Here is a 23,234-nt window from a genome sequence, read left to right as displayed (position 1 = left end):
CGGAGCCGTCCCGGCGGCCCCCGCGCCAGGCACTTCCGGCGGCGGCGGCGGCGGCGGCGCTCGGGCGGAAGTGCCTGTCGGCTGCGGGGGCGGAAGCGGGCGCCGGGCGGCTTTGGCCGGTGAGGCCGGCAGGCTGTCTGTGGCGGCGGCCGGGAGACGGCGCGGAGGAGGGCCGGGCCGGGGGCGAGGGGGTCTGGGCGACGGGGCCTGGGCCCTTGGTGGCGGGCCGAACGGGGGCGGGCGGCGCGGGGCCCGGGGAGTGGGCCCGGCCGGGGGCATTGGGCTGGGACGCAGAGACCCCGGAGGAACTTGACGGCAGCTCCCGGGAATGGAGCGGAGGCCGTGAGGCCAGCGGCCAAGGGCTGGCCCTGGCTCTTCTTCTCGGAGCTGGAAACTTCTCTCGGCCCAAACGGGAGGCAGGGCGGTTCACGGTTCCGCAGGCTGTCCACCGAGGGCGGCGGTTGGCCAGCGCTCAGTGCCGGCCTCTCGGGGACGGCCGGTCCCGGGTTCATCCGGCTTCTCTTCCCCGCAGCTCTGGCTCCCACGCCTCCCCTGTGAGGACCCAGGGACCCGGCCCTTCCCAACAGGATGGACGAGGAGAGCCTGCAGACCGCCCTCCGGACCTACGACGCGCAGCTGCAGCAGGTGGAGCTGGCTCTGGGTGCTGGCCTGGATCCCTCGGAGCTGGCAGACCTGCGCCAGCTGCAGGGGGACCTGAAGGAGCTGATCGAGCTCACTGAGGCCAGCCTGGTGTCCGTGAGGAAGAGCAAGCTGCTGGCGGCGCTGGATGGAGAGCGCCCAGCCCAGGAGGATGCTGAGTACTTGGCTTTCCAGAACGCCATTGCGGAGGCAGTGGAGGTGCCAGTAGCCCCCGAGGCGGAACTGGAGACTGTTCCTATGAGAGAGACCGGGCCAGGACCCACGGAGCCTGGGCGGGAGGAGGACGAGGGGGAGGACGAGGACGGGGCAGAGCTGAGTGGGAGGAAGGTGAACGCCCCCTACTACAGTGCCTGGGGCACCCTGGAGTATCACAACGCCATGATCGTGGGCACCGAGGAGGCGGATGACGGCTCCTCGGGCGTGCGCGTACTCTATCTCTACCCCACTCACAAGTCCCTGAAGCCTTGCCCGTTCTTCCTGGAGGGGAAGTGCCGTTTCCAGGAGAGCTGCAGGTAAGGCCTGGGTTCCTGGGGCCCCTGGGGGCGTGGGGGGGGGGTGGATTGCAGACAGGATCAGGGGCTAGGTGGGCCGTCTGGGCTTTGAAGTTTTGTCCTTCTTTGTCCAGCAGAGTGCTGACAAGAAGAGAACTTGGGGGGCAGGGGATTCTTCTAGCAGTGTCCTTGTTTAGGTGTTTACTTGGATTTTCCTCTGGTAGATGAAGAAGTATGGAAGGGCTGATGTTGAAAAGAATGGACTCCCCACCCCCACCCCCGCTCCCATCACCAGTTTTATTCTTTAGAGTGAAACTTCTAAAATTTACTTTTATTATAGAAGCTTTATTATAGAAGTTGTCAAACACACATGAAGTTAGAGGGAGTAGCGTACAGGCTGCCCGCGCTCCAGCTGCAGGCGTCATTGTGCATCAAGGTCGTGCCAGTCTTGTTGCAACTCTTCCTGCCTCTGGATTACCTTAAAGCAAGTTGTAGAAATTACTGGGCTTTTCACTTCTAAGTACTTCAGGATATCACCCTCACCTAAGTGATAAGGGTGTTATTTTAAGAACTATCTCCATGTCGTCGTCACACCTACGGAATTTAAGAGCAATACTTTGTTTCTATTCAAATTTCCACAGTTGTAACGATGTTGCTTTTTGCTTAAACACATGACTTTAACTTTGTTTCTTTTTACTTTTTCTCTGCAAAGAATACTTAACCGAGATTTCCAGTAGATGATTTTCTTTTTTAGCCAATAGTCCAGGGTAACTTCCTTCAGTTCTTCCGTTGTCTTATTTCTTTATAGATGCTTGCTGGGCCCAAAGTCTTACTTGCTACATTTCCCCCTTTTTTCCTGTCTTTCTCTGTAAGTCTTGTGAAAGGCGTAGCGTGCATACAGCAAAGTGCACAGCAGATCAGTCATCAGCCTCCTGCCGCTTCCACAGGGTGGGCGCACCCCTATCCCCAGCACACAGTCAAGGAGCAGAGGCGGGAGCCCTCCATCCTTTCTGCCCCTGGTCCCTCTGGAGGGTTCCTCCCGTCCCTGGGCCGTGTCCTGTGTGGGGATGAGAACTGGCGTGTCCCTGTGCTGCGTCCTGTGGGCAGGCACCGGCCCCAGGGCCACGCGTGTTCACCCCCTGGCAGCAGGCCCGCCGGGCAGGCCGTGTGCGTGGCTGCCGTGGCCGCTGGGCCTCCCAGGCAGCCGGCTCCCCTCGGCCGTGCCCTCCGCTGCCGCCTGCCGCCAGCTTTAGGCCCGGCCCGAGCAGCCCGCGAACTTGCCCCTCACCACCTCCCGGGCCTCACGGTTACTTTCTTGCATTTGCTTTGGATTTTTGAAATTTACTTATTGAAAATTTTATTTTCAAGATAGAATAGACAGTGTTGAAGCACCCTGTGACCCACCACTCTGTCGCAGTCCCCTCCCCTTCTTGGGAGGCTCGTTGTCACATCTGTGGTGTGTTTCTCTCTAGGGTACATGAGACCTTTATAGACGTGTATCTGTCTATAAATAGGACATATTTGTGCCTTATTTTCTAATTAAATGGTTAGCATGCAGGATGCTTCGTTTTGCAGCTCTTCTCACAGAGCGTGTTTGTGAGAAAAGTCCACGTTGATATTTATAGAACTATTCTGTGCATTTTAACTGCTGTGTTATTTTCCTCATGAATATGCCACATTTTATTCTGTCTCCTTCTGGTGTTTCCCAGTTTTGTTTTGTTTTTTTAATTAATTAATTTATTTATTTATTTATTTTTGGCTGCATTGGGTCTTCGTTGCTGCGCACGGGCTTTCTCTAGTTGCAACGAGCGGGGGCTACTTTTCGTTGAGGTGCGCGGGCTTCTTATTGTGGTGGCTTCTCTTGTTGCGGAGCACGGGCTCTAGAGCACAGGCTCAGTAGTTGTGGCACACGGGCTCAGCAGTGGTAGCTCATGGACTGTAGAGCACAGGCTCAGTAGTTGTGGCGAACAGGCTTAGTTGCTCCGTGGCGTGTGGGATCTTCCCGGACCAGGACTCAAACCTGTGTCGCCTGCATTGGCAGGCGGATTCTTAACCACTGCGCCACCAGGGAAGTCCAGTTTCCCAGTTGTTATTTATTACAAACAACGTGCTGTGAACATCCTAGTGCACATCTTTTGTCCCTGGTGAGAATGTCCCCGGTGTGTAGCAGTGTGGAGAACACACGCGTTTTCTGTCCTTGTGCGCCGTGCGGTTCCCAGTGCCTGGTCTGCTCCGTAGTCACCCTCGGTCACGTTCTCTTACTTGCAACTTCGTGCCCACTGAGAGCTGGGGAGGTGATCTTGATTGAACTTGTATTTCCTTGATTATTAGCAAGATTGAGCATTTTTTCGTACATTTGTTCTAACTTCATCGTTCTATGTTTCAATATCCTTATCCGTAAAACAGAGATGAAGCTGTCTCTCACAGTTGTTGGGAGAACGGGATGCGCTGATAGAAGTAAAAGAATATTGAACAGTAGCTAACATGTAGTAAGGACACAGTGGACTTCAAATTTTTGTCTTGTTATTGTAAAATAAAATCAGACAGAGGAAGTAAAGAAATAGCATGAGGAATCATTGTAACACCCTAGTACTCGCTGCTCAGATCAAAACTACAAATTTGCCAGTTACCCCAGGAGCCCCTCTGTTTGCCTCAGCCCAAACATAGCCTTCCCCCTCCTCCAAAAGAAAGCACTCTCCCGACTTTTATGATAATCACTTCCTTGTGTTCTTTGTTGCTTGTTACTCAGGTGCGACAGGGGTGTAAACGTTGTAGTTTAATCTTGCTCACTTTTTAAGACTGCTGTGTCTGCACCCCCACCCCCACCCCCGCCTTTCCTGGCCTCACAGTTTCACTGTTGACGGACCAGACCCTTTGATCGTCATCGACCGCCCTGGTGCAGCCCAGCATGTTCCTGTGTTCACCGCAGGCTGGCATATGGATCCAGGGACCTGGTCACACTCAGGACCCCCAGTTGGGCATGTCTCTAGGTGTTGTGCTTCCGTCAGGAGGCACCTGATGTATAGCTGCCAACGGTGCTCAACGCCGAGATCCACTGATACAGTGTGGATTGCAAAAAAGAGCTCTTTAATTCTGTCAGTTCATTTACTAGCCGAACGTTATAGAGAGATGCCTTTCCTTGTCTACAATTTGGCTACCTAGTGGTACAGATCATATGGAAAAGGCAGGATAATGCCGGACTTTCCTGTTTTGTTTTCTTGGTTTCCAAGATAGCAAATCGGTTCTCTTTCATCCTGAGGTGATAAATTGGCTTTTAAAAAAATTTTAATATCCTTATGGACTGATGGATTTAAATATATTTGATGAATTTCAGTCCACGGAGATTCTGATCTTTATTGAAACTCAAATTGTCTCACCCTTGCCAAGTGGGAGCTCCTTCAGGTTGGCTCCCACATCCTTTTGACACAGCCCCAGGAGTCAGGGTTTCCCACAGTCATCTGCACTCTTCCTACCCCCGACCTGAAGGCAGCCAAGTCTCCAAGAAGCCCTGGTTTCTTTTAATGGGAGATGGTATTTCACAACCCACAGTGGGGGCACTGGGACGCACTTTGCTGCTAGTTGGTTCATCGCTGTAGGCTTTTTCAGCAGACGGAGCTAGGAAATATAGGTGGACACACACTAATGTACATGTTAGTGTATATATACACATACCACATACTTATGTTTTTAAGGACAAATACCTTGTGAATTTATATTGATACTTCCAATTCAAATTAAGGACTGCAGTGTTTCTACTTAATCTTTTCTGGATCACATCTGTATTTCCTTCTTTACGCCAGGACTCTGGTTCTCAAGGACATAGGGAATGATGGGCTCCAAAGGACCCATAACTAATTTGTTTTATCCCATTTTACACACACAGGACACTCAGAATAACAACATTCATTCTTCAATTATGATGATTGAAAACTGTTAAAAGCATTTTTACATGTACTACTACCCACATTCTCTCTCTGTCTTTGTGATTGCACTAGATCTGCATTGTCGGATCTTGTGGTCATTACAGCCATTGTTTCCCCTTTACTCCCAACCTTAGTTCTAGAAGGACCTTTGCATTTCATGCTTACCATCATTCCATCTGTTGGGGTCTTTTTAGCATTTCAGTTGTCTGAGACTCGTTTTCTGGTAGATTCTTCAGGAAGGGCTCACAGGAATAATGTTTCCGGAGATCTGGCATGTTGATTAGGTTCTGTTTGTGTCTTTTATACTTGAAGAGCAGGTTTGTTGAATACAGTAAGTCCCCTACATACGAACGAGTTCTGTTCTGAGAGTGCGTTCGTAAGTGCAATTTGTTCATAAGTCCAACAAAGTTAGCCTAGGTACCCAACTAACACAATCGGCTATATAGTACTGTACTGTAATAGGCTCTTAATACTTTTCACACAAGTACATAAAAAAAAAAACAACACAAAAAATAAAACATTTTTAATCTTACAGTACCTTGAAAAGCACAGTAGTACAGTACAACAGCTGGCATGCAGTGGCACGTTTGCATCTTTGAAAGTCCGCAACTTGAAGGTTCGTATGTAGGGGACTTACTGTATAAGATTCTTGTCTCGTATTACTTTCCTTGAATATTTCATACAACTTACTCCATTTTGACATAAAATATTGTTGAAAAGTTTAATTTTTTCCCTTGTAAATCACATGCTCTAATGGTGTAAGGGTCCAGCTTCATTCTTTTGCGTGTAGGTATCCAGTTTCCCAATACCATTTGTTGAAAGAACTGTCCTTTCCCCATTGAATTGTCATGACACCCATGATGAGATCTGACTGATGTGTGTGAGGGGTTATTTCTGGGTTCTCTCATCCAGTCCATTGGTCCACACCAATGGACTGGATGTGTTTATGCCAGTACATACTGTTTGGATGACTGTAGCTTTGTAGTAAGTTTTGAAGTCAGGAAGTACATAGTCCTCAAACATTTTTTTTTCTTCTCAAGATTCTTTTGGCTATTCAAGATCCATTGCATTTCCATATGAATTTTAAAATCAGCTTGTCCAATTCTGTGTAAAAGAAGATTGGAATTTTGATAGGAATTGCATTGCGTCTGTAGATCAATGTGGGGAGTATTGCCATCCTAATAAAATGAAGTCTTCTAATTTATGAACATGGGATCTCTTTCCAATTATGTAGGTCTTCTTTAATTTCTTTCGGCAATGTTCTGTAGTTCACAAGCCTTGGCTAAATTTATTTCTAAGTATTTTATTCATTTTGATGCTACTGTAAATGAAATTTCATTTTTAGATTGTGCGTTTTTAGTGTATTAAAATACAACTGATCTTTGTATGTTGATTTTATATCCTGTAACACTGTCAAATTCATTTTTTAGCTCTAATAGGATTTTTTTGTGGATTATTTAGGGTTTTCTATATATACAATTATGTCATTGACAAATAGAGGTACTTTTGCTTCTTTGTTTTTATTTTTTTTTTTGGCTGCATTGGGTCTTCATTGCTGTGCTCGGGCTTTCTCTAGTTGTGGCGAACAGCGGGCTTCTCACTGCGGTGGTTTCTCCTGTTGCGGAGCACGGGCTGTAGGCGCGCAGGCTTCAGTAGTTGTGGCACGCTGGCTCAGTAACTGTGGCTCACGGGCTCTAGAGCACAAGCCCAGTAGTTGTGGCACACGGGCTTAGCTGCTCCGCAGCATGTGGGATCTTCCCAGACCAGGGCTCGAACCCGTGTCCGCTGCATTGGCAGGCAGATTCCTAACCACTGTGCCACCAAGGAAGCCCACTTGTGCTTCTTCCCTTCCAATTTGGATGGCTTTTATTTATTTTTCTTGCTTAATTGCTCTGCCTAAAACTTCCAATACTACACTGAATAAAAGTAGCAAGAGCAGCCATCCTTGTCTTGTTCCTGATCTTAGGGGGAAGGCACCCAGTCTCTCACCACTGAGTGTGATGTGAGCTGTGGGTTTTCCATAGTTGCTGTTTATCAGGTTGAGTGTTGTTTTGGTTTTTTTAAAATATATTTATTTATTTATTTTTGGCTGCATTGGGTCTTCGTTGCTGTGTACAGGCTTTCTGTAGTTGCGGCCAGAGGGCACTACTCTTTGTTGTGTGCGGGCTTCTCATTGCAATGACTTCTCTTATTGTGGAGTGCGGGCTCTAGGGGCGCGGGCTTCAGTAGTTGTGGCACGTGGACTCAGTAGTTGTGGCTCGCAGGCTCTAGAGCGCAGGCTCAGTAGTTGTGGCGCCCAGGCTTAGCTGCTCCGTGGCATGTGGGAGCTTCCCAGACCAGGGCTCAAACCCGTGCCCCCTGCATTGGCAGGCGGGTTCTTAACCACTGCGCCACCAGGGAAGTCCCTGAGTGTTTTTTAACATGTAAGGGTGTTGGATTTTTTCAAGTATCTTTTCTATATCGGTTGACGAACTGGTTTTCTATTAATGTGCTCTGTTTCATTGAATGGTTTTCACCTGTTGAACCACCCTTGCATTCCTGGGATAAACCAAACTGAGTTGTGGTGTATACTCATTCTAAATGCTTGTTTTCTGCTTCAAGTTTTTACTTATTCTGGAGTGTATTTTCGTGAATATTGTGAAGCAAATGATCGAGTGGGGTGATGTTGGGGTTTTTTGTATGGGAAACTAATTTTAAATTTTTTCCTTACGAAATCCGTAGTGTGTGTTTTCCTGCCTCGTTGGTAACACCTCCTCTGTCTTGCGTGAATTTTGTTGTACGAGAGGCTCTTCCTGGGTGCACTTCATTCCATTGATCAGGCTGCCTGTGCTCTTGGTTGACATTCGTTTCATGGACACGCCGTTAACTACGCCCCATGGCTGGGAACTTAGGTTATTTCCGAGTCTTTCATGTTTGGGTCACATCCTTCTGGCTCAGTCTTTACAAACTTTCATTATTGTTTTAGGGTCATTCCCTAGAAGCGCTTGCTGGGTTAAGGGGGACACCAAATTTTACGGCTTCTACGAGTACCAAAGATTCTTGCAGGGAGGTTTAGTTGGCGTCTGTGGTGTCTGGGTGTGTTGAGGGGGTGTTTGGCCAAATTCACCGAGTCTGGGCCTCTTTCCTTGGTTGAAGAGGGCTCTTCAAGCACCGTGCCCACTGCAGGACACGTGGGCCAGTTTTGCAGCTGCTGGTGCCACTGGCCGTTGGTGGTACCCTGGGTGCCTGAGGACAGTCAGGGGTGAGAAGGAACTGGCCAGAACCCCGCCAGGGAGGCATCCGAGGCCACCTTTGTCTGCTTGTGGAAGGTGACTGAAATGCCTCGTTTCCTCTCCTTTCTCCCTATGGGCTCCACCTAGGAGGACAGCCACGGCAGGGCTGGCTGTGTGTCCGGAGCGAGTGCCCGTCTTCGCTTACTCTCATGGGGTTAGAACCGCTTCCTCCTTGAAATGGGGGCACAGCAGGAGACGTGTGCGTGGTTGCTTCATGTCTTTATTTGGCAAAGTTAAAGGTTGCAGCCCTCTGTTCCCACTTCCTCCCCCACCCCCTCTCTCCCGGTTTTCATTTTGGTTTCACTGTTTCACTGACATCTAGAAGTCAAGGCAGCACTATTACAACCAGCTCCTTCTAATTGGCTGGGGAGGACTCAGTCCTGTGAGAGCACGCAGACACACTTGCCTTGATGACCTGTTGTATCTGGTGGAGAGGCGCCAGGGAGCTCTCATCACAAGGATGTCTACCAGCCGTGTGTGTGCCTGTGTGTACATGACTCTAGCCCAGAAGGCTGGGGAGAAACTCGAAGCATCTTGTCCTCAGGGTACCCAGGTCCATCCTGAGAGTGAGAGCACAAGCACAAGTGTGTGTGTGTCCATACATGTGCATGCACATATGTACACATCTATGCACATGTGCGTACACGTGTGCGTGTGTATTGCATACGTGTGTAGGTGCGTGCTTATGTATACCGTGTAAGTGTGCATGTGTGTGCATATGTGTGTGCGTATGTATGCACGCATGTTTGTATGTGCACGTGTGCATGAGTGTGTGTGCGTGTGCATACTTGTGTGCATGTGTATATGTGTGTGCACATGTACGCATGTGTGCGTATGCGTTTGTGCACATATGTATGCATGCATATATGTATGTGTGTGGGTGTATTGTGCATGTGTGTGCATGTGTGTATACATATGCATGTATGGGCATGGATGTGTATATGTGCACACGTGTGCATGGGTTGTGTGCATACATGTGTACGCATGTGTTCAGTGTAGTGTGTGTGTGTGTGGGTGTTTGTGTTGCGTGTTTGTACACGTGTTCAGTGTATATGCGCGTGGGTGTGTGTTGTGTGTGTGTGCATGGGTGTGTGTGGCATATGTACACGTGTGTTCAGCAGATATGGATGTAGATGTGTGTGTCTGTCTCCCTGTCCAGGCGGTGTCCAGGCAGGTAGACTGGATTCTCCCGGCTCATGGGGCCCTGGTGGCCGTATCTGAGTCTGCATCCCTGTGGCCCTCTCTGCAGGTTCTCCCATGGGCAAGTGGTCTCTGTGGATGAGCTGCGCCCCTTCCAGGACCCGGACCTGAGCTCCCTGCAGGCCGGCTCTGCGTGTCTGGCCAAGCGGCAGGACGGCCTCTGGTACCCAGCGCGGATCACTGGTGAGGCTGCCCGGGGCCTCCCTGACGGGGTCCTTTCTGGGAAGCCCTCCCCATGTGTTCCAAATTAGTCCTGCCTGACCACTCCTCTGTTCGGGCATTGGGATCCCACCCCACGCCCAAGAGGAGCAAGGCCCCGCCTTGACCTTGGCCCCACCCTGCTCCCAGCTTCCAGAGTGGCTCCTTCCATGTGTTGAGGCCACTGCCCTGCTGCCTCTGTGCCCCTCCAGATGTGGACAGCGGCTACTACACGGTCAAGTTTGACTCTTTGCTGTTGAAAGAGGCCGTGGTGGAGGGGGACAGCATCCTGCCCCCGCTGCGCACGGAGCCCGCAGGGTCCTCTGACTCAGACGGCAGTGACGTGGACGACCCCAGCTATGCTCGAGGTATGGCTGCTGCCACCCCTAGGGCCTCCTGGCTGGCAGGGTCCCATACTGTGGTCAGTGCGAGGACGCACTCGGGGCGGGGAGCAGGCGCGAGGCCCCCACAGCGGGCAGGGGAGAGGAGAGGGTGCGTGATGGGTCTGGGGCAGGTCCAGAGACCTACAGATGCAGAAACCCAGAATGATGACAGTCCCACGCGAGCCACAGGAGTGGATGGGACGCACAGGAAGGGACGGTTTCCTGCAGGGCATGGGGGCCTAGCGGGTGGACAGAGGAACTGGCTAGCAGTGTCTGGCCCTCCCCCAGGGGGGTGTCCACCTGGGATCTGTTAGCCAAGTTGTCCATGCTGATGGAGGGGAGGACTGAGCCGGCAGGTAGAGGCAAGTACTCTCTGTTAGGGGAACGGCGGCACCCACCTCCAGGGAATAGGAAAGGGGCCACCACGTGACCAGGTCGTGACCCTGAAGTGTGGAGAGGGCTGGGCTCTGCCACAGGCTCTGCCCGTCGTTCGCACCACACAGCCCTGGGCAACTGGCAGGGAGCCAGGGGTGCCGGGGATTGGCCCTGGCCCAGAGCTGAGCTCTTGGGCTAACCTTGGCCGGAGCCCAGGATGCCCCGCGTGCAGCGGGGTGAAGCTGTTGCCCTCTGATGCTTGCAGTGGTGGAACCTGGTGCTGCTGACCCCGGGACCTGCAGCTCCGCCTTCGCCGGCTGGGAGGTGCACACGCGGGGCATCGGCTCCAGACTCCTCGCCAAGATGGGCTACGAGTTTGGCAAGGGTGAGTGTGTGCTGCACGGGGGGGCGAAGGGCTCCCTCAGCACGGCCCCAGAGTCCAGTGGCAGTGCCAGCTCGGTGTACCCCCAGGTCTGGGCCGGCATGCGGAGGGCCGGGTGGAGCCCATCCACGCCGTGGTGCTGCCGCGAGGCAAGTCGCTGGACCAGTGCGCAGAGATCCTGCAGAAGAGGACCGGGGGCGGCCAGGCTGGCGTCAGCAGGCCCCCAAAGTGCCGGGGCAGAGGGGGCGGGCCTAGGGGCCGCCCACCGTCTCGCAGTGTGTTTGACTTCCTGAACGAGAAGCTGAAAGGCGGGGCTCCTGGGGCCCTGGAGGCGGGGGTGGCGCCCCCGGGGAGGAGGAGTGGCGAGGAGGTGTACCACGCCAGCAGGAGTGCCAAGCGCGCCCTGAGCCTGCAGCTCTTCCAGACGGAGGAGAAGATCGAGCAGACCCAGCGAGCCATCCGGGGCATCCAGGAGGCCCTTGCCCGCAATGCTGGCCGGTACGTGTGGGCCCTGCCCGTGGTGCCTGGGTGAGAGCTCGCCCTGACCCGAGGGCGGCGGGCCAGGTCTGAGGAGGGGCTGGAGGATGATGGGCAGTGCTGAATGGCGGGCCCCTCCCCAGGCACAGCGTGACAGCGGCCCAGCTGCAGGAGAAGCTGGCGGGAGCCCAGCGGCAGCTGGGGCAGCTCCGGGCCCAGGAGGCGGGCCTGCAGAGGGAACAGAGGAAGGCGGACACCCACAAGAAGATGACCGAGTTCTAGGGCCCCACACGTGGCGTGGACAGAGCTCAGGGACCCCGGTTCCCGCTGCCCTCAGGAAGACCAGCTGTCGCTCGACAGCTAGGATGCCACCGGAAGAGGGGCCAGCCCTCACAGTTGGCCTTCTTGCCGGCCTCAGGCGTGTGGTCACTGCTGAGAGGAGACAGGCTGCAGGGGTCCCTGTCAGGTCCCTTCTTGACACTTCCTTGACCATTGAGCCCACCTACCAGTGTCCTGGGCTGTCTCCTGAACAAGAACATTAAAGTGACTTTGTTGCAGTGTCCTTTAGTGGAGGCTCGGCTGGCTGTGGGGCCTTTGAGGAGGAGGGGTCTTTGCACTGGGTCACGGGGCTGGGCTGGGGGGGTCCTGGGTGAGGGTCCTGCCCAGCACCCCGCCGAGAGGCAGAGGGCCCGGGAGGACGGGCATCCCTGCTGCTCTCCCAGACGCGGCCACAGCCCAGGGTGCCCCCCGCGTTGCCTGACTCCCGCAGACGGGTGAGCCCGGTGCTGCGGTGATGGAAGGAGACCGTGGCTGTGCGGGGCCCAGAGGGAGCGCCGTTATTGAGGCAGGAGGACCCGGCGGGGCGGGGGGTGTTGGCACCCTGGGTCCGTGCCCGCCTGTTTTGTCGCCCACACGCACCCACTGCATCGTGGGTGGAGACAACATGATTTAGGGCCTCCGATCAGCACCAGCTCGCAGCACACCCCTGCCAAGTCCCGTCTAGACCCCAGGCAGGGCCACAGCAGGTGGGTGAGGCTGCCGTGGCAGCTGCGTGAGAAGACGCGGCGTGGTGCACGGGCAGGAAGTGAGGTGGGGAGCTGGGCCGAGGGCGACACAGAGGCCTCGCGGCTCGAGGTGCCCAAGCTGCCCGCCACCCTAGGTGGCGGAGGAGGCGCACCAGCCCCAGCCTTGGTGAGTGCCGGCTCTGGCTTCCAGCCTGGCCAGGGCCCCGGGCCCCTTGGTGCCTTCCTAGGGCAGCTGAGGGCAGGGGTCTGGGAAGACTGGGCACTACCAGGTCAGGGCATTGGGACCTGGGCCCTCTGGTGAGGAAAGCCCACTCCCTGGGTCTGAGCAGACTGGCCCCCACCTTCGGAGACAGCTCCATGCTGCTGGCCCCCCACTTCCGGCACCTGTGCCAAGACTCCAGGAAGCAGACGTCCGATGGCAGGGGCAGTTGGAGGGGAGGGATGGAGAGCCAGGGGTGGGGTGGTCAGTGTCCAAAGCAGCCCTTCCTGCCTGCTGACCCCCAGCTTTCCAGCCCTTCAGGGGGCCAGTCTCCGTAGTGGACAGCTAGGGGGCATCACCTGGACAGGAGCCATGCCTGGGTAGGACATGGCTGTAGGTGGGTCTGTGGCCTGTGGCTTGCTAGCCTGGGGCGTGGCCTGGGGGCCTCCTCAGCTCTCAGGTGTGGCCTAAGTGACCACAGTGGGGCCTTGGCCAGGTCCCAGCTGCCCTGCCCCTCCTCAACTGCCCGTGCTCGGCCATCACTTGAGTCATCCTTGCCAACTCAGGTCCTCATGGGGACCAGGCAGAGCATGCCTCATCCCTCACCAGCAGCCCCTGGGCAGAGGCGGGAGGGTGGGCGCTGAGGCTGTGTCCCCTCGGCCTCCATAGGAGGGAGGGGCTGCTGAGCCTTGGGGTTTCCTGTGTGCTGAGTCAGAGCACGGGGGTGGGTGGGGGACCTTCCGGCAGCACAAGGTGCAGAAGTGGGGCTGTCAGGTTGGTGCCCAGTCCCTCAGCCCCCAGCACCCTGTCTTCTGCCCCCAGGCCCATCCACGGCTTCGCAGGATGAGGCCACAGGTACCCTCGGCCCCTCCTGCCCTCTGGGGCCTAGGGCGCCTCGCCCTGCTCCTCTGGCTGTGGGTGTCATGCACAGCCTGCCACAGGTGTGACCACCCCTGGCCGGGTGGGGCCTGGCTCAGCTCTACAGCCAGAGGGGGCGGGACTCAGGCAGGCCCAGCACGCGCTGTCTACACACACGTCCCTACGGGCCTCTGACCCGCACCTCTGCCTCCCCGCTCTGATGACCCGCTTGCGCCCAGGAAGCGGGCACAGAGGCAGCTGTCTGCGCTGCAGGGCAGTGTAATGCCAGCAGAAGCGGTGTCAGGGTGTCCCTGGGGCCAGCAGGGGACCGGCCAGCCTTCCTCGCCCCCACTCACTGCTGAGACCACCCCACCACTGCTCCCTCGGCAAGTTGGACACCAAACTGCACGAGCTGCACCGCAGCCGGCCCTGCAGCAGAGGTGAGCTGGTGGAAGGGCCGGAGCCTGGCGGTGGGCAGGCGTCCCCGGACCCCCGAGTAATCTCTGCCCTGCCCCCACCCTCAGCCCCACGGCCTGCCAGCAGGGATCTGCGCCCACAATGGCTGGAGGCGTCCAGAGGCAAGACGACCAGGCCCCCGGCAGCCTTCGCACACCAGGAGCTGCCCCTGGCCACGCCCTCCACCGGCCCTGAGGCCACCTATTCCAATGTGGGGCTGGCTGCCATCCCCAGGGCCGGGCTGGCAGTCACCTCTGGGGTGTGGGCAGGGGCACAGCTGACCAGCAGCTGTGCCAGGCCTGGTCCCGAGGCCATACCCGTGGTGGCTGAGTATGCGTGTGTCCAGAAGCTCAAGGGAACAGATCGGGGCCCCCAAGGCCTGGAGCAGGGGAAAGTCGAGGCGACCCCAGCTGCTCAGGTGAAGTGAAGTGTGTGAGGTAGGGTGGGTGGGACTGGGCAGATCCTTGGCCGAGTGGATGGTGCTGACCCCTCCCTGGACTGGCTTCCTCTCTCCAGGTGGACATCCTGTATTCCAGGGTCAGCAAGCCTAAAAGGAGGGACCCAGGACCTTCCACAGACCAGCCAGACCCCAAGGGTGGGGAAGCGAGTTTGGCTCTGGGGAGTGACCTGGCCTACGAGGTCCTCCCTCTCAGGGGCCTGGGCATGGACAAGAGCCTCCTGGAAAACGTGTATGACAGCATCCAGGAGATGGGGGCTCCTGGGTACCTGGAACCCCCCAGCTCCAACTCTTACCAGGAGAGGACATGTGCAGGGCATGGAGACCCCCTGCTTCCTGTCTAAGCCTGGGGAGGGGTCTTCATCCCCTCTGCCCTGAACACCCAAGTACAGATGATCCTTCCTCCAGAGTGGGGTGCGACCTCAATAAAGCCCCAGCTCAGGGAGCATGAACACTACTATACCTCAGCCTGCTCTTCTTGAAAGCCTGGGAGGCTTGGCGGGGTGGGGTCTGGAAGGAGTGAAAACCTCTCCTTGGGAACGGGCTTCCTCCCGCTGGGGGTGCTGGGTGCCAGCGCCCTGTCACCTGGGGCCGCCGGCTGGTCGGGCTCAGAAGACCGAGTGGGGAGGGAGGCAAGCCCTGGCGGGCAGTCCTCAGGCCGAGGGGCTCCTCCGAGCGGTGAGCCGGCCCGCAGGGTGGCTACCCCAGGGTGGGACCTGAACCCTGAACGACAGGAAAGGCTCCACCACCCAGCCCCTGGAGTTACATAAGGGGCGCGGGAGGTGGGCAGTCGTGCGTTAAAGAATAACCTGCTCCCGGGAAGCCCGCCAAGGAGACGCGGCCTCCTCCCGGGTCCGGTAGCTCGCGCACGGGCACCCCTCGAGGAAGCCGGCCCGCCCCGGCGACGGGGGCGCCGGGGCGGGGGCCGTCGGGCGGGCGGCACAAGCCGGGCCCCCTCCCGGACCGGCGCGGGAGCAGCCAGCGCGGGAGCAGCCTGCCAGGGGCGGGGTGTGGCCGCGGGGTGGGCCAATGGGCGCGGGGCGGGGCGGGCCAATGGGCGCGAGGCGGGCCAATGGACGCGGGGCGGGCGGGGCCTCCGGCCGCGAGGAGGGGGCGGGGCCGGCCGGCAGCCTCCGGGCGGCGCGGCGCGGGCGGCGGCCGATCCAGGGCGGGGGTCGGTGGCCCGGCCAGCCCGGCCCAGCCCGGCCCGGCCCGGCCCGGGGCCGCGTCCGGAGCGTCCGCCCTCGCCGCTGCAGCCTCGGTACCCGGCCGGCCATGGAGGCCGAGCGCCCCCCGGCGCCCGGCCCGGGCTGCGGGCGCCCCCCACTCCGCGCCGCCGGCCGGGACCCCGCGGCCGCGCCCGTGTCGGTGCCCGCGCCGCCGCAGGTACCGGGCTGGGGGCGCCGACAAAGTTCCCGCTGCGAAGATGGCGTCGGGCTGCACGAACTTTGGGCCCCGGGGCGGGGCGGGCGGGGGCGGTGCGTCGCCGCGCGTGTCCGTGGGTCCGGCGGGGCTGGGCCGGCGCCCGGAGCGCTTCCCGCCGCGGCGGCCGGGGGCGGGGCCGGGGGCGGGGCCGCACCGGCCGCAGCCGGTTTGGGGGCGGGCACCAGCGGGTCGGGGTGGCGGTGGGGGTGGGGACTCGGCCGATGCCCGCGCTGAGCCGGCCGCGTCCGCAGGGCCCTGCCGTGGAGTTCGCGCTGCCGCAGGAGCCGGAGCCGCGGGCCGCGGACCTCGGGGCCCCGGGGGCGGGGGCGGCGGGGCCACCGACGCCGTCGGCGCACATCCCGGTGCCAGGGCATAGGTGAGCCGGGGTTCGCGTGCCAGGCCGAGGGGGCATGTGCACCCGTGCGCCTGTGTGTGCAGGGGTGGTGGATGGGGCGCGGGCTGGAGCCTTCCAGACCCCACCCCTGCGAGGGGGGCCTCGGGGGAGGGCAGGTCAGCATCCTGCACTGGGTTTCTGTCCTTGCCTTTCGGCTCCCCAGCCCTGGAGGAGTTAAGCAGAAATGACCGATGTATCAGTATGCCTTGTTCCTCCCCAAACCCTGAGGGCCAGAGCGCAGAACTGGGAGGGGGCGCCTGTCAGCCTCTGTGCCCAAGAGGCTGTGAGGCCCGCGTGGAATCGACCGTCCAGGCATCCCGGGGCCCCCGATGGCTGTCTCCCCAGCCCTGTCTGCAGAGAGAGAAACCCTCCCAGGTGCCTGACACCCTGGGCTGGCTGCGCAGGCGGGGGCGGGCTCTGGCCTTGCCCGCTGGGGCCCAGGGACCCGCTTGTGCTTCGAGCCCAGTCTCCCCTGGCTGCTGCTGACTGCTGGCTGCTCCCGCCCTCCCAGGTCTGGCGCTAGGCCCGCAGCTGCTGTTGCACAACCCTGGTTAATGTGTGATTGGGGGGAGGGCTGGGCTGGGCCTGGCCTGGCCTGGCCCCACCGGCTGGGCCTCAGACTCCTGTCCAGCAACAGGGTCTGAAGGAGCCACGGTGGAACAAAGCCCAGGCTGCAGAGAAGTCGGGCTTTGGAAAGACCCCAGCCCAGGCCTGTTCCCGGTGGTTCCTGGGGATTTGGAGCTCGGCAACCCGAGCTGGAGGTGGAGCTGGGCCTCCTGCCCGGCTCCTGGAGTGAGGGAGCTGGGTGCACACACGTGCCCAGGCCTGCACGTGTGCCGGGACGGGGACGGGCCTGGAGTACTTCTTGGGCCCTACCCACCCCTCCACCCCCCATCACCATCTCCTCCAGAGCCCCCCCAGGAAAAGCCCGGCTGGACGAGGTCATGGCTGCCGCAGCCCTCACAAGCCTGTCCACCAGCCCCCTCCTGCTGGGGGCCCCGGCTGTAGCCTTCAGCACAGGTGAGACTTAGAGGCCTGGCTTGGGGTGGGGGGTGGCGGCAGGGCTCAGGACCCTACAAGCTGCCCAGCCCCTGTGGGGCGAGCAGAGCCGCTCACCTGGAATACCATCTTCTAAGTGCATCTCCTGAGGCCTAAAGCGACATCAGGACCCCCATGGCCCCTCCCTGCGGCCAAAGCTGCAGTGCCCCAGGCCTGCAGGCCTCTGTGACCTGTCCATCTCCACCTGGCTGGCCAGGCATCTCCCCACCCCGTACTCTTCTGTTTTTCCTTCTCTGTGCTGGAGAGGCTCGTCCCCGGGCTGACGTGGTCAGCTCCTCCCGGCCACTCCCTCCTCCAAGAGGTTCTTTGCACTCAGGGACCCGTAGCCAGCAGCGTCTGCAGCACAGCCGTGGCCCCCAAAAGTCCTGATGCTGGCGCCGGTGTGTGTCCGCAGAGCCCAGCTTGGAGCCCTGGAGGGAGGCCCCGGTGCGGCCACCGGGCAGCGGCGGCAGCAGCGGGAATGGGGGCTGGGGCCCGACCAGTGACCAGTCCTCTCCATCTACCCCGTCGCCCCCGCTGCCCCCTGAGGCAGCCCACTTCCTGTTCGGGGAGCCTGCCCTGAGGAAGAGGAAGGTGAGCCAGGGCAGCCCTTGGAGCGGGGTGGACGTGGGGGGCGCCGAGGCTGACCGCCCCCTGTCGCCCAGAGCTCGCTGCAGGGGCTGTTCCAGTGCCTGTGGAAGCGCTGCGGGAAGGTGCTGAGCTCGGCGTCAGGGATGCAGAGACACATCCGTCTGGTGCACCTGGGGTGCGGCGGGGCCGGGGGCGGGGGCGGGGCGGGGGGCGCCAGGCGGGCCTCTGCGTCAGCTCGCACCCCACCCCCCGCCCCCCAGCAGGCGGCAGGCAGAGCCGGAGCAGAGCGACGGCGAGGAGGACTTCTACTACACGGAGCTGGATGTCGGTGTGGACTCGCTGACCGATGGGCTGTCTGGCCTGACCCCGGGGTCCCCCACGGCCTCCGTGCCACCCGCCTTCCCCCGCCTGGAGCCGCTGGAGCCCCCGGCCCTGCCCAGCCTGCTGCGCCCGCCCGCCCTGCCCCCGCCCCCGGTGCTGAGCTCCCTGCCCGCCCCCCAGGTGTGCCCCAGTGACCACGCTTACCAGGTGGGTGAGGCCTCGGGTGGCTCTGGAGGGGTGCGAGGCCACAGCAGTGTCTCCTCTCAGGGCTGCCTGGCACCCGTCCACCCGGAGCCACAGCCCATCCCGGTCAGGGCCTGCGCGCCAGCCCTGCCCGCCAAGCCCGGTGCCAACCCGAGGTGCGTGTGTGTAAAGGGGCCGGGGAAGGCACCGGGCAGGGAGGCTCCCGGCCCAACAGCACCCCATGCCCCCCATGTGTCCCCCCAGGAAGCCCCGAGGTGACGCCAAGAAGTGCCGGAAAGTGTATGGCATGGACCACCGGGACCTGTGGTGCACGGCCTGCCGCTGGAAGAAGGCCTGCCAACGCTTCCTGGACTGAGCCCCGCCCGCCGGGGCCTCTCCCAGCTGCAGGGCCTTCTTTTTAACCGGTGGGGGACGGTCCCCACCACTCAAAGTGCCTCTGAAGAAACCAGCCTCTCGGCCTTTTGCACTAATGCCAAACCTCACAGCTGTCCCCTTGGCCTGGGGTCCCCAGGGGTGGCCGCCCCCCACCTGTCGGCCCTGAACTTGTCAGGGGTGTGACGGGCCCTGCTCTGGGGCCACACGGGGCCATCCTCGATGCACTTTGAGGGGTGTCGGGGAGGGGGCGCCCTTGCCCGCACTTAACCTGACTGTTTGAGGGCCCGGGTGGACATTTGTACCGTGTTTGCCAAGCTCAGGTGTCTCACGTCTGGGCTGAACCAGGCGAGGAGTAACATTAAAGATTCGGGATTTTTCCAAAAGCTGTGTCTGCCTCCTGGGGGGAGGGACACGGAGCCGGGACCCCGCCATGGGCAGGGGTGGCGGTGGGCAGAGAGGAGGCCAGCAACCAGGCCACAAAGGGCTGGGGGTGGGGGTTACTCTCTGGCTCCCGCTACCCAGGGTGAGGCCGGAGGAGGGGACGCTGTCTGAAACACACACGAGGCATCTGCTCAAGCAGCAATTTCCCAGTTTATTGAAAGTGATCGCTTTGCAAGAAAGTCTAACTAATCCCGTCACAGAAAGGAGACCCACAGGCGGGCCCGGAGTGCGCCCGGCAGACAAGAAATCTCAAGACCACTAGGGAGGAGGTGCTGTTGGCCGTCGATGGCTCCAGGGAAGCAGGCGACGGCCGTGATGTCCACTGACCAATTACAAAAGACTCCCCCAAATATGAAACACATCTCCAATACAAACACAGGTTTATAATAATTCATATAAAGTCGATATAATATAGATTATCCCCAGAAAAGATCAACAATCTTCAAACACTGCCCTTTTTCTGTCTGTTTTGTGTTGACAGGTTGAAAGCATGTTGAAAAAATAAATATTTAAGAAAAGCACACACACAGCGCCCTCACTACAAGTAGTTCTAAAAAGGGCCACATACAAAACACAATATAGGATCTAAAAAATAAAAACACCATTAAGTATGGCTTTCTTAAGAGTTGCACATGTCACAGAATGAGCGAAAATAAGATTATCTTTAATATAATATTGCAAAAAGTTCCAGTTTTTGCATTTTTTCAGAGTTCTCTTTTTTAAAAAGGAAGATGTGCAAAGTTGGAAGCAGTAGCTGTGTCCTTTCAGTTGAGGTCCCTATCCAGTCCTGGCAGTGTTGTGACTGTTCCCAAACCCAGAGTTCAAGCATACAACCCGGTCAGGATCCAGAGCTTGATACAAAATCTTGGTTCCCCCGCCCCTCCCCCACCCCCAAAGACCTTGCCACCCGATGGACCGCGTCCCACATCGGCGTTGCAGACACCAAACACAGACGCACACAGACGGAAAGGTACAAAATGTGAGATGTGATCTACACGCTTTTCCGCTTCATAAAAAAATATTTATTAGTTTAAACATAGATTTGAAAAAAAAAAAAAGATCACGTTAAAAAAGAAACCTTCGTTACACGTCTTTCCCTCCACGCCTCTGGAGGCGATGTGTTCGCCTGCATCTCTGAAATCCAGCTCTCGAGTTAACCGCACACGAGAATAGTGAACACACGGGGCTCGGGGGCGGGAGGTGGGACCCTCGGTTTTCCAGGGTATTGTTTTGAGGAAGAAAATGCCCTTGTGGCACTGAGGGCCCCGTTAAAAGTCAGCCAGGACGGTCCAGAGCGGGAGCGAGCAGGTCCTGAGTGTGGCGCAAAGGTGGCCCGGGGTGCGGGCGGCGGGCTGAGAGGTGGCCCCATACAAAACCCAGAGACGCTTGGTAGCAAAGGTCTGGTTTCCAAATGCATTTGATAAGAAAGTAAGTCTTTATAAAAGGGGTTAGAAAGTGGGGGAAAGGTACACAGTGGGGAGCCCCACCGAGGGGCTAAGCTGGGCCCCACTGTGAAAGGCAGACGGGGGCGCTGGCCCCGGAGGCACCCCAACCCGCCCCGGGCTCCTGCCCCCCAGCCCGGCCCGGCCCGGCCCGGCCCTTCCCTAAGGATGCCGGCGTTGAGGAGTTCGCAGCGTCCCCAGCTGAGGATGGGAGGGCAGCCCTCTTCTGACTGAGAGAAAGGTGGCTATGTTTAAAACAAAGCAAAACAAAAAATGAAGCTGCGACTTCTCCCCGGGCAGGGCTTCAAGGACAGCACCCGTCCGTGTTCACGCAGCCAGCCACTTACTAAGGAGGGTTCTGTGGGATTTGCCTTTCTCCACCTAGAAAGAGTAGATGGGACCCGGGAGAAATGCAGTAAAGCCATTCGGCTTGCAGATTGTGGGGGGAGAGAAAATCAAGCCAGTGTCTCCTTCGGCTCTAGCTCAGCACCCAAGGGGCCCTGGCACGGTGTCCCGCAGGGGCTCCCAAGCGAGGCGGGTGGAGGGGATGGAATGTATGTGTCACGAGCCTGAAAGGGAGACAGGCTGGGGTTGGGCCACAGTGTCCTCACAGCACACGGCGGGGCCCCGGCTTCTCAGAAAAAAGAGAGAGAAGGGGGTCGTAAGCGCGTTTAAAAGACGGCGAGGGGGCTTGGGAAGGAACCAAAGGAAAGACATGTCTGCGAGTGTCGTCGAGCGGGAAAGATAACACCGAACAGAACCACGTTACGTGCCAGCCTCAGTTCCCTTAGCTACTCACGGAACCGGGGCCCTGAGCACCCGGGGAGGGGGCGGCCCCCGCAGGTGGCATGGGGAGCACTGGCGTCGGGGACACCATCCGGTGTTAGCAGCAGCGAAGGCGAACCGCCCGGAACGGTCAGCAGGAGTGGCCTGGGCGCGGCAGGACGGGTGGGGCGGAGGGGCAAGCCAGCCCAGAGAAGTGCACACAAAGAAAGAGGAGGCCCCTACGGTGGGAGCACCTGGGCCCCCGCCCAGCTGCCTCAGTGGGGGGATAGCACCTGGGCACCCTGGGCCGAGGTCGGCAGCTGCTGTGTGTTGAGCACCAAAGCCCAGAGGCGGGAGGGCCGCGGGGCTTTCTGGACGCCAGACCTGGATCTCGCAGGCTGCCACCGGACGGCACAGCCCTCGAGGGCAGGGGGCAGCGGCAGCCGCCAGCAGTGACCCCACGGCTGAGAAGGGGGAGCGGAGGCGGGGGCCCTGGGCGGGGCCCAGGGTCAGGAGAACTCTCCTAACAGCTCCCGGACCCGGGCCTCGGGGCCACACTTGGGACCCGAGCCAGCGCTGGCCCTTTCCGGGTCACAGGCCACGGTGCGTCCGACGCCAGACCGGTGCGTCCTGGGCTCCCCTGATGCCCGGCCCGCGCCCCTGCTGGGAGAGGTGACAAGGGCTCTCCCTGGGCTTAGACCCGCCCCGTGCGCTGGGGCAGCGCCCGCCTCCGAGCCCCGGGTGTCCTCGAGGGGTGGGGGGGAGCAGGTGAAGGGGGCCCGGGGCGCACACAGGCGGGGGCGGCCGCGGCCCAGTGCCCGGCCCAGCCTAGGAGATCCAGGTGAAGTCCTTGTCGGTGCCCCGGGCAGGGCTGTGAGGCCCCCGCGGCGAGTCCTCGTCCTCCTTGTCATCCCCCAGTAGTGCGTCCTCGGGGGCCAGGCCCACGTCGTCCTCGTCCTCACCCAGCTCCTCCTCGCCCTCGCCGCGTGGGTCCTCGGGGTCCTCCAGGTACGGCCCGTCGCCCGCGAACAGCTCAGGGGAGCCCTCGGCGCCGCCGCCATCCAGGGGCCCGGCCCCGCCGCCACCCGCGCAGTCGGCACACACGCCGTGGCGCCGCGAGCCGTGCTTGATGCCCACGCTGGCGGCCGACATGAACACGCGGCTACACAGCTTGCACACGTACTTCTTGTCCTTGCTGTGCACCTGCGGGGGGACGGCGGTCAGTGCGGGGAGACGATGGTCAGTGCGGGGGGATGGCGGTCAGTGTGGGGGCGGCGGTCAGTGTGGGGGGGCGGCGGTCAGTGAGGGGGGACGGCGGTCAGTGCGGGGGGACGAGGTCAGTGCGGGGGGACGGCGGTCAGTGCGGGGGGGCGGCGGTCAGTGCGGGGGACGGCGGTCAGTGCGGGGGGACGGTGGTCAGTGCGGGGGGACGAGGTCAGTGCCGGGGGATGGCGGTCAGTGCGGGGGGACGGCGGTCAGTGCGGGGGGACGAGGTCAGTGCGAGGGGACGGCGGTCAGTGCGGGGGGGGCGGCGGTCAGTGCGGGGGACGGCGGTCAGTGCGGGGGGACGGTGGTCAGTGCGGGGGGGCGGTGGTCAGTGTGGGGGACGATGGTCAGTGTGGGGGACGATGGTCAGTGCGGGGGGGCGGCAGTCAGTGCGGGGGGACGGCAGTCAGTGCAGGGGGACGTACAGTCAGTTGAGTGGAGGGGGAGGATTGAGTGGCCCAGAAGGTGAGGTCTGGGTGGGTGGCAGTCAGTCTGCTAGGCTGCTCAGACCCCTAGCCCTGGCCGGGGGCCGCTGCACAAAGCCAGAACGCACAGAATTGCAGGTGCCACCAAAGCTCGTCCCCATCCAGAGGGCTGCTGGGCACTGGGCCGGCCG

At 59.6% G+C, this 23,234-nt stretch overlaps 4 protein-coding genes across 4 annotated transcripts in view; 3 read left to right on the top strand and 1 right to left on the bottom strand.

Annotated features, from left to right (window-relative positions):
- Positions 1-37: 37 nt before the first annotated feature.
- Positions 38-11,923, top strand: ZGPAT (zinc finger CCCH-type and G-patch domain containing). Its single transcript, XM_059897561.1, has 7 exons — positions 38-119; positions 533-1,172; positions 9,596-9,729; positions 9,957-10,112; positions 10,768-10,887; positions 10,974-11,382; positions 11,505-11,923. The coding sequence occupies exons 2-7, from the start codon at positions 589-591 to the stop codon at positions 11,641-11,643; spliced, it is 1,542 nt and encodes a 513-aa protein (XP_059753544.1). The 5' UTR covers positions 38-119; positions 533-588; the 3' UTR covers positions 11,644-11,923.
- A 1,436-nt stretch (positions 11,924-13,359) lies between these two features.
- Positions 13,360-14,813, top strand: LIME1 (Lck interacting transmembrane adaptor 1). Its single transcript, XM_059897413.1, is given in 5 exon segments — positions 13,360-13,526; positions 13,683-13,742; positions 13,744-13,883; positions 13,968-14,317; positions 14,416-14,813. Coding segments are annotated over 5 exon segments (933 nt in total). The 5' UTR covers positions 13,360-13,428; the 3' UTR covers positions 14,701-14,813.
- A 615-nt stretch (positions 14,814-15,428) lies between these two features.
- Positions 15,429-19,087, top strand: SLC2A4RG (SLC2A4 regulator). Its single transcript, XM_059897716.1, is given in 9 exon segments — positions 15,429-15,560; positions 15,563-15,742; positions 16,033-16,157; positions 17,086-17,195; positions 17,629-17,807; positions 17,879-17,979; positions 18,068-18,305; positions 18,393-18,484; positions 18,573-19,087. Coding segments are annotated over 9 exon segments (1,269 nt in total). The 3' UTR covers positions 18,685-19,087.
- Positions 19,088-20,051: 964 nt separating this feature from the next.
- The window catches only part of ZBTB46 (zinc finger and BTB domain containing 46), a 57,741-nt gene continuing 54,558 nt past the window's right edge, over positions 20,052-23,234 (bottom strand). The window contains exon 5 of the mRNA XM_059897173.1: positions 20,052-22,555. Coding sequence (XP_059753156.1) covers positions 22,181-22,555 — 375 coding nt within the window. The 3' untranslated portion in view covers positions 20,052-22,180. The remainder of the gene's footprint in view (positions 22,556-23,234) is intronic.

Source organism: Balaenoptera ricei, chromosome 15 (assembly GCF_028023285.1).
Source record: "Balaenoptera ricei isolate mBalRic1 chromosome 15, mBalRic1.hap2, whole genome shotgun sequence".
In the NCBI taxonomy this organism is placed as follows: Eukaryota; Metazoa; Chordata; class Mammalia; order Artiodactyla; family Balaenopteridae; genus Balaenoptera; species Balaenoptera ricei.
The sequence above is the reverse complement of the archived record's forward strand: the minus strand, read 5'-3'. Positions and strand labels throughout refer to the sequence as shown.